This window comes from Tachypleus tridentatus, chromosome 10 (assembly GCF_004210375.1).
Source record: "Tachypleus tridentatus isolate NWPU-2018 chromosome 10, ASM421037v1, whole genome shotgun sequence".
Lineage (NCBI taxonomy): Eukaryota > Metazoa > Arthropoda > Merostomata > Xiphosura > Limulidae > Tachypleus > Tachypleus tridentatus.
The window spans coordinates 155,064,353-155,075,074 of NC_134834.1; the positions used below are offsets into that span (position 1 = coordinate 155,064,353).

General features: G+C 31.8%; 1 protein-coding gene across 1 annotated transcript; it reads left to right on the top strand.

Moving 5' to 3' along the window:
• The first annotated feature begins 650 nt into the window (after positions 1-650).
• Positions 651-10,433, top strand: LOC143230689 (EH domain-containing protein 3-like). The gene is made up of 2 exons (XM_076464676.1): positions 651-1,685; positions 9,093-10,433. Exons 1-2 carry the CDS (start codon positions 771-773, stop codon positions 9,789-9,791), a joined length of 1,614 nt encoding a protein of 537 aa, XP_076320791.1. The 5' UTR covers positions 651-770; the 3' UTR covers positions 9,792-10,433.
• Positions 10,434-10,722: the final 289 nt, after the last annotated feature.

Below are 10,722 nucleotides of genomic sequence, written 5' to 3' on the forward strand. Positions count from 1 at the left end.
CTGCGCTAGCCGTCCTTAATTTAGCAGTGTAAGACTAGAGGGAAGGCAGCTAGTCATCACCACTCATCGCCAACTCTTGGGCTACTCTTTTACCAAAGAATAGTGGGATTGACCGTGACTTTATAACACCCCCGACTGGGAGGGCAAGCGTGTTTGGTGCGACCGGGATTCGAACCCGCGACCCTCGGATTACGAGTCGAATACCTTAACACGCTTGGTCATGCCGGGCCCCCGTACTTGTTTATATGTTATGTTAATATAAATAAGTAAGAAGCAAAGGTTCAAAAATTGATTTCAGAGGTGTTCCACTAGCAACAAGAACCCCTAATAACAACTTTTTGCTTTTTCTTATTCAACTACAAAACAAAACACTTAAACCAGTTTTTCTCCAACCCTTACGGTACGAATTTTTTTTAGCTAATTGTACCGGTGGCCTAACAATACCATGGCAATGGTGAGGTTTCGTCCAAGTTCGGACTCATTTTAATCACCTACTCTTAAGACTTAATGAAGAGAAATTTCACGAGACAAACAAAAATTGCTAGCAATGTTTTATTTCAAACTATTTTCAACAAAAGCATACCAAGAAAATATTTTTACTCTACATTGGTTTAGTAACTTGTAACATATTCGTCAGGGAACGCTGTTTCGAAAATCATACGTCATCAAGAGCTTTAAAGTTTGGGTGTGTGTGTGTGAGGTAAGAATATTGTCACGTTCTTAAAAGTTAAGTTCTATTAAAAGTTTAGAACATTGGAGGAAGTTTTAAAATGTTTTCGTGGCTACATAAAAACGACGACCGTTTAAAACAGCCAGACATTTTCGAAAGTGTTGTCGAAGGCTTGAAGAAGGTATACAAGACTAAAGTTTTACCATTAGAGGAAACTTACCTTTTTCACGATTTTCATTCACCGCTTCTTGATGAACCTGATTTCGATGCTAAGCCGATGGTATTACTAGTCGGGCAGTATTCTACTGGAAAAACCACATTTATTAGATACTTACTGGAAAAGGACTTTCCAGGTATACGTATTGGCCCAGAACCTACCACAGACAGGTTTATTGCAGTTATGTATGGGGAACAAGAAGGTATTATTCCTGGAAATGCATTAGTAGTAGACCCTAAAAAACAGTTCAGACCACTTTCAAAATTTGGAAATGCCTTCTTGAATCGATTCCAGTGTTCAATGTTGAAGTCTGATGTTTTGAAAAGTATGACAATTATTGATACTCCTGGTATTTTGTCTGGAGAGAAACAACGAGTTGATAGAGGTTATGACTTTACAGGTGTTTTAGAATGGTTTGCTGAAAGGGTTGATAGAATTATTCTTTTATTTGATGCTCATAAATTAGATATTTCTGATGAATTTCGAAGAAGCATTGAAGCTTTGAGGGGACATGATGATAAAATAAGAATTGTGTTAAACAAAGCCGATATGATAGATCATCAGCAGCTTATGAGAGTTTATGGTGCTTTAATGTGGTCTTTAGGAAAAGTTTTACAAACTCCAGAAGTTGCAAGAGTTTACATTGGATCGTTTTGGGACCAGCCATTAAAGTATGATGTCAACAGAAAATTGTTTGAAGCAGAAGAACAAGATCTTTTTCAAGACATCCAAAATTTACCGAGAAATGCAGCTCTTAGGAAATTAAATGATTTAATTAAAAGAGCTCGACTTGCTAAGGTAAGTTTTAAAGATGATAAAGTGAAAATATGTAAACATTGGAAGATGTGTGATAAGGAATGGGAGTACTTACACAAAGTTTTTTCAGAATTTGATTTTGATTTGATAATTGTATGAGGAAATGTTTCAATTTTCGTCCAGGATCTCAAAATAAAACAGCTACTTCTTTTTGTGATTTACACTGTTATGGTTCATTACAATTTAAATCATGATTACAGATTAGACAACAACAAAATACTGTTTAGTTCTTCAGAGCTATTCCTGCACACTTGTTGTCTTTAAGGAATAGCATTTTATAAGAAATTGATTCCCCTTTTAAGCTCTTGTAAGTGCTGGTCACGAACTCTTCCGCAATAAACTTACTTCATAATCCTGTTACATAATAAATTAAATATAAGGAATTTTATTTAAAAATAGTCCCAAAACTTTCCCACATTAATTTCAATCCTGCTATTGGAATAATAGCTTTTAAACTTTTCTTTAAAGCTGATGGACTTTTTTTTAAAACTATTATTGAACATTCTGTGCTTTAAGTATTTTTCCAATTTTAACACTTTCTTAACTATCTTATGAATTGGTTTATTCTCAGTTTCCCATGCTTCTTTGCCACTGTACAAGTTTAGTTTAAAGTAATACATTTCTTCAGAGCTTGTATGAACATTCCACCTAGCTTACTTAAGTGGAGCCCATCTGTAGCATATAATCTTGAAAACTTCTCCCAAGCTCAACTGTCCCACCATTTGCTCTAAGCATATTTCTTATAATTTTTCATTTAAGATATGGGCCTTACTAGAATAATTTTTCCCTTTATTTAGTCCAAGCAAATATTCTTGAAAAGACCACACATACATTTGTATGTTCAAACCTCCTGAATGGAGTACCTTATGATGTTTTAGAAGATCTTCTGATTTATAATTTTCAATATCATTCATTCCTGCTAGCATTTCCAAAAGAGAATGCCTATTAGTACCAGTGACTAAATTGTTAATGTGCCTTGTAATGTCCTCTACTTTAGCATTTGAGAAGTAAAGACTAGCCCTGAATTTTCTAATGTTCTTCTCTGCAGGTAACCTTACAGCACATTTATTGAGAGTTCACTCACTGTATACATTATTCCTGTAAGTCAAAGGCTTAGTTTTATTAAATTAATAAATTAGTACCAGAATATTAAGTGAATGTTCCCCCTAGTGTAGTGGTTGATCAGCCTGTTAAGCCATTCAAGCAATGTGTTGTTGCTAGTAGTAAGCACAAACAATTTTGCCAGTTAGGCAAACTGAACAATTATTGTTTGGGAACACATGCTATGCCTTTTAATCTACTTCTGAATTTTCTTATCATATTGGGGCCATATTCACTGAATTCTGCCAGGAGCTCCAGAATGACTAAGCCCACCCATGGTTGTAAGGCAAATTGGATTTTAGGTTGTATTTAAAGAAAAATTGAATATAAGGCTTAGAAGGTATAATTTTATTGTGTAGGCTATTGGTTACATCAAATTTGTAGTATCCTGTTCAGTCTCAGACTTCTTATTTTAACTTCCCAATCTCCAGTTAAGAGAGTTTTATTTTCTTGATGGCTTGATAGTGTGTGGAATGAGAAGCTACTGGCAATAATGGAAGACAGTACTTTACAGGAGTTTAGAGGGAATTTATGATTTTGTAAATAATTGTGTTAAGGATCATGGGTTGAAGAACTCAAAATTATAAACTGCATCACTGCTATGAGAATTTGGAATTTTGTGCCATTATGAAGAAAGAGCATTTCCTTTCAAATTGTTCAAAATGTACCAGTTTCAAGAAATATTAAAAAATGCCCTTTCCTTTTCACTTAGTACCACAAAATAAACCTGGTACTGGGAGAGTTGTTTATTAATAAATGAGGCAGTGAAAACATTATTGAAGTTGATAAGATGAAGGAATGAGACATCTTTGTTTTGAATTTGAAGAGTAGTAGGATGAAAGGTTATAAATTTAGAATTTGGAACATTCAGGCACACTTTCAGTCAATGCAGTTTCCAATATTTTTGTAAATGCTTGCAACAAACTGTCACAAAAAGTGGTGAAGGCTGCAACTTTACAGAAGCTCAAGAAAAGCATTGTTGAATATTTGGGAGATCAATGTCAGATTTGGTGATTTGTTTTGGTGTGTGGAGGTAGGTTGGAAGACAAGCTACTTGATGCCCTGTAATTTATGAACTCTAAATTATGTATAAGAAAAAGGTGACAGTAGATATTTATAGTTATTACAGGAGTGGTATTAACATGCTGAGAAAGTTTGTAGTTACCTATGGTAAGACTGAAGGGACAGATTTAATTTTCTCTGGAGGGCAGCAAAAATTAGGGGAGCTCGATTTTAATGCTTCAAAGTATTAAGGATTTAGATGATGTTACTGTAGATTCTGTGTCTTGTTGATAGAATGAAAAATTTGGAATAAAGCATTGATGTTACAGTTAAATGCATTGTAGATTTAAACTTTATAAATCTACATGTGGACTTGTAATATCATAAAATTTGTTGAAATTATAAGCTTATGAAATTTATTATCTGATGTATTTGTGCAGTTTGAATTATTATAAAAGGGCAACAGTTATGGTGGAAAAAAAAAGATGACCTCAGTAGGTTAATGCACTCATGTTGAACTCAGAAATATACCAGTAGGACAATGAATATTGTAATAAGTGATAAAATACATATAAATACACCAGCAAAAGAGACAAACACAAAAGTTCTTAATGTTTTAATAACCACTGGCTGCCATTTTCAAAAGACTGAGCAATTTTATGAACTTGTTTGCTGGTATATTTACATGTATCGTATCAACTATGGTTGTGAGTTTTACCTTAACAAACTTAAAACTATATGAAACTTGTATGTAAAAACAGCTGGTTAGGGTTGAGAAATTTTTTTATGTGGAGGAGCAAACAATGTTTCGACCTTCTTCAGTCATCATCAGGTTCACAAAGAAAGAAAGAAGTAACTGACCAATAGCTGACCACATGTTTGAAGGCAGTCGTGTAACTGAGTGTAGGAATTTAGAGAGCATGCTTAGATGTTTGATTATATTTATTAATATAGGTATAAAGGTGTTCCTTTGTATTGGTGTATTTTGGGCTTGAGTTATTGTATAAGTAAGGCTTTAATTTTGCATTTGTTTATGTTTGTTTCTTTATTTAGTATTTGAGTGTTTTCTATGGTTATGTTGTGTTTATTTGATTTGCAGTGTTTGAAAAACATAGACCTTAGTTTTGTGCCTGGTTTTTGAATAAATTTGGTATTAACTGGAATGTCATATTTTGTTACTAATTTTTGCCAAATGTTGGTTATTTTACACATTAAATATTTGCATTATAACTTTTGATACAGCAAATGTGTTATCACAAAATTTGGTAGACCTTTAGTAAATGTTACAAGTATTTTGTTTACAAAAAATCAGATTTTTAATGATATTTTTACTAAAGATTTGTTTGTGAAAATAGTCTGTTTTGTTACTACTCTGAGAGCAAATTGATTTCATGTTATGATTAAAAAAACTATTTTTCATCCCAAGTATTATTTGCATTATCTCTGAAACATTCTAAATACATTTTGAATGTTTGTTTTCAGTAAGACTTTATATTTTTTCTTATTTTCTATACTCTAACTTTGTGGGGTGTTTTACTTGAAGAATCTTATAACTATCACAAAAAAAATTGAGAAATAAATATAAATTATGAATTTTCATACTAGAATGACTAAATATTGTAATGCAAAAATACAAATGTTAATTCTAAGTAGCTTAAACCTCATAATGCTATATATAACATATATATTCATTATTTTTTGATATTGACCTTCCAGCCATGCCAAGCTAACATTACATAACTTTGATGTGGTGCATGTGCACTTGTGTATCCAGTAATATAACAATGCTCTATAGGCTTTGCTGTCTTGGCTGTATTTTAATGTACTAATATTTTGTAGCATAAAATCACATTTCAGTTTTATATATATATATTACTATTTTTTAATAAATTATTAAACATGTATTTCTTAAAATATAGAACAATAAATCAAGAAGCAAAGCAAACAATTATCTCTTCCTGCTGTAATTCCTGTACTTGGTTGTTGTTGTTGGACATAGGTTGCTAAGCCTTTTAAAATTTCACACATGGAGGATATCAAACAGAATTTTTTTTAAGGTTTTTTATATGTATATAAAGTTGAATAACCAGATAATTATAAATAACTGCACTGGTACCATCAAATTCCACTAATTTATTAAGTTTTGTAACTAAGATTTATTTAGATTTTAAAAAATATGAAACTTTGAGCAGACTAAAGACACAACCTAACTTCTTGAAAACTTGGATCAAAAGAATGTGGTAGTGTTTTTCAAAGATTAAAATGGTTGGGAAAACCACTCTGGGAACATTCTAAGCTGTTGATTGGTTATTCATGTTTTATAGTGTAGTAAGAGAAAATAAGGGATTGTTTCAAAATATGGAAAGAGTTGAACAAACAAGGCCATCATGTTTGATTCAGTACATAAGCCACATCTCAGCAAATTAAAATAATATGAGGTTCTTATTTTGTATTTTGCTTTGTTAATATTAGTAATTTGAGTTCCTAATTTGCACAAAATTATAGACTTAGTATTTTGATATCACAAACCTAATTTTAAACAGTGCTATATTCAACATACCACATGACTCACTAAAAAACCTATATTTAAATGTGTTCTTTTAATATTTACTTTTAAAGTAAGAAATGAACTCTTATGTAATATTAAAGTTTATATTATAATACTTGGTTCCAAACTTATTGACATAAATTCATAAAATAGTAGTCCAATAAAATATTGAATGCAAGTCAACAAATGTGATGACATGGCCTTTGAACCCTGACACATTTTGAAAGGGTTAACAAAGTGTTACTTTTCTAACAGAATAATTAGTATAACATAACATTTAATAACAATGAGGGATCTGTTGGTCCATCTAGTCTGTCTCACCTTTATTATTCAAGTATTTCTTAAGCTTTCCCTTAAATTTACTGCTTTTGTAACATGTGAAGACAACAAATAAAAATAAAGCTTTTTTAGCTGAAAGTGACTCCTACCTTGCTATAATTTGTGTCTGTGTGTCAGTACATCTAGTACCATTCTCATCATTAAGCACAAAGAAAGATGATGGATCAATATTATCAATTCCCTTAACAATCTTGAATATCTCAATGATATCTCCTGTAATTCTTCTTTTTAATTCTAGTAGCCCTCATGAACCTTTACAACAATTCAGTATCCTTCCTAAGGTAAGGAGTCCAGGACTAAACATAAAATATTTCAAAACATACTTATTTTCTCTCACACTACAGTTATTATTCAGCTACTAGTTTTTTTTTTTTGTTTACCCATCTCAAGACTGGTCTGAAATGTTCTTGCTTGCTCCAGTCTGTTATTCCCTGCTTAATTTCCCTTGTCAGTATCTGTTAAGCAGCTCTCCACCTACCCCAGTGCCCTTCTATCCTGGTACAGTATGCAAGCACTTAATTCAAATAATATTATCACCTTTTCTTGACCAAGTCTTTGCTAATGGGTTTCTCTGTACTACAACCATTAGAAATACTTTGAGGTTTCTTTGTGCTACCTAGTTGATTTTCATTAAAATGTTTTTTTCTATTGGACAAGTTCTGATATACAGCAGAAATTCCCAGATTATTATTTCTGACACAAAAGCAAATCAGATCTCTCCTATCCCACCTCTGGTACTAAGAATCACTCAACAATTAGGGAAGGAGTTGCTCTCAGTTGAGATTGTCAATATCTGTGTTTGTAGTGAGATGGAAACATATAGTTGTTCTACCAGGGGGCTATGAAGGCTGCATTTGAAGGCAATTCTGTACATTCTGGAGCTTAACATTAATCATTTTTATATCAAACTGTGTAATCATCAAATTTGTTAAGAAATGTATTGCAAAATTGTGACAATGTTGATAACCAGGTTATTTATTGAGTTGTCAATCATTTAATAGTGTATTCATTCACTTAAATATGCATAGTGTGTGTAATAGAAGTGGCAATATTGTCTCATAAGATTTTTATCACAATGATAATTTTTCATTGTGTACAATGGTGGTGTATGTTTACTCCCAGTTTGATCTGAATAGTATTTCTCATGTATGTGTTTCTATTGGATATTTCTTTTCATTAATTCAAGTAATTAAAAAAAACACACAAAACTGTTCAATAAAAATCTACTTTAGTTTGGTACTTGATAAAGGGCAGGCTTATATATAGAAGCACTTGCACAGATTCAGTATACCAAGTTTGTTATCAACAATTCAGTGTTCCAAACAGGCCTAGTAATCAACACTGTACATGTAGAACAACTCGACAAGTGACTGCAGATCATATTTCTTGACCATATGTGCATTAAGATCCACTTTTGCATATGTGGGAGGGGGAAATACTGTTCCAGTAGTTTTTTTTTGTTTGTACTCAGTGGTGTCTGACTTTTTTTCATACACAAATATATGCATTTTCCTGTGTACCTATGTAAAAAAATTTATAGTAAGTTTTATATAAAAGGATAATCAATCGAGATCATATTTATAGCTATTATTATTTTTGGTTTGAAAGAAGGGGATTGGTTTTGAGGAAGAATTAGGTATCAATTGGAGAGGGTATCAGGAATTGGTTTTGGAAAGGAGTATAGAAATTACTATCAGGAAGGAATATTAAAGATCAGTTTTACAGAAAGTTTGTAAGGATTTGTCATCAGTATTAGTATAGCTATACTACTTGTAAGAGTCTATGCAGTGTATATTGTTTATGTTTTAGGTGTACTTTATATCTTCTCAGTTAAAATTTACCCATAAAGTTGACATTTTTAAAAACCTCTTGTCATATATAGACTTGGCAGAACTGAATAAGGTAAATTGGAGACTATACATGTTAAACATTTTATAACCTTAATTAGTTTCACCAAGTATATCACAAAACAAGAGATGACAAGCTTCAGACAATAGTTTTTCCTGTTATTCTTTAATTAGTAACATTTAGTGGACCCTGATGCGAGACATAAGACCATAGAATTCCTAGTATAATGTCAAATAAACTGCACTGAAGAAAGATGTCTCGTATGTGCAAGAACATTTTTCTGATGTTTGCATATATGTTCCCTTCAAAAAGTTATGCTATTGTGTGAATAAATTAAAATATATTCTATATTTTCTTCAACTTGTAGTCTAACATTGAACTAATATCTTTGTAATTGCTGTTTTAACTTTTTTTGAAAAGTTACTCTAATTATTTTACTCATTGAGTTATTACATAATTGTAATTAGATATGTACATTACTGTTTTTTATTTTGAACTTATTAGTTTTTTGTTGCTCCAGAAAAACATAATGTTTTTTTTTTCTCGCGTAGGTACATGCCAACATAATTGGTATCATCCGCAGAGAAATGCCTTCTGTCTTTGGCAAGGACAGTAAAAAGAAAGAACTAATTAAAAACTTGAGTAACATTTATACAGAAATCCAACGAGAGCATCAGATTCCTCCAGGGGATTTTCCTGATCTAAAAGACATGCAGGAAAAATTACTTCATCACGATTTCACTAAGTTTCATCAGATTAAGCCAAAATTGCTAGAAACAGTGGATAAAATGTTAGCTGAAGACATTGCTAGGTTAATGAGTATGATTCCTCATGAGCAACTTTTAAACACCAAAGATAATAATGTCACTGGAGGAGCTTTTGAAGGTGTGGCAGAGCAAAGTCCATTTGGTTATGGACGGGGTGAGGGTGTAGATGCTGGCTCTTTAGAACCAGACTGGATTGTTTCAAAGGAAAGATTTAAGTATGATGAAGTGTTTGATAGTTTGAATCCTGTGGATGGAAAGATATCCGGAGCAAGTGCCAAGGCAGAAATGGTTAAATCTAAACTTCCCAACACTGTGCTAGGGAAGATCTGGAAACTGTCTGACCTAGATAAGGATGGAATGTTAGATTCAGACGAGTTTGCATTAGCTATGCATTTGATAGGTGTAAAACTTCAGGGTCATGACCTTCCAACAGAACTGCCTAAGCATCTCATTCCTCCTGCCAAACGAGGTTTTGTAGCTTGATTTACATGGCGTAGATAGTTGGCCAAGCTTGTGCAATGCTGAACTTCTTTAGTGCCAGAAATGATTTATTTTGGGATCCAATATTATATGTAGTGTGGGGGTTATTGCACTATGATAATGTCATTTCAGGTTTTGTACATTGACTTTCATTCCAGATACCAAAGCATAGTATATCTGTTGTCTCTTAAACATAAACAATGTTGAATTATCAATCAAACAAGTACCTGCACATATTGTTTAGTTATATTAAGGAGCTTCTAAGTTAATTTTTAAAATTTTAATTAATTATTATTCTTTATTCATCGAGCAGTACATCATTAAATGTAATTTAAGCCTAATTTTCATTGGAATGTACAGAATAAAAACAAATAAGTACAGTGATATTGTGCAGTAAGGACATCTGTTTTAGTGTAAATTAAGATATGTTAATGTGTTACAGAAATGTATGAACTTATTGTGTTTGGAACTCTAGCCATTACATTGATTACTAGATTACTGTTAATTTTTTTCCTTTTGTACTCTTATTTTTTTTTTTTTTTGTTGAGTTAATTAAATCCAACTTATAAAACTTTAATGAATGACTATTTGGAACAAAAGTATTAAATGTATTACAATTATCAATAAACCATCTTACATATTTGATCTTTGTAATTTTTGTTTCACACACTAGTTGACACACAAAAGGAAACTACTTAAATGCAAAAAAATGATACTTGTATACAACAAACAAAATTTCATGCAAGTCTATAATTTAATAATTTATAAATAAGCAATGAGATCTGCCATCTGAACAAAGAAGAAATGATACATGGATAACTAGTTTATGAAAGATGGTTATATAGAATAAAATACAAGTAAAAATGGAATTGAAACTAAAAATATACAAGAACATGTATGAATCAGTCAAGTAGGTTCAGTAGGTTATTCTTTC

Bases quoted from the DNA above. Each gene is read 5' to 3' on its own strand.
- LOC143230689 (XM_076464676.1), top strand. From the start codon at position 771: ATGTTTTCGTGGCTACATAAAAACGACGACCGTTTAAAACAGCCAGAC. The intron at 1,686-9,092 runs GTAAGTTTTAAA...TTTCTCGCGTAG, and splicing joins AAAGAGCTCGACTTGCTAAG to GTACATGCCAACATAATTGG.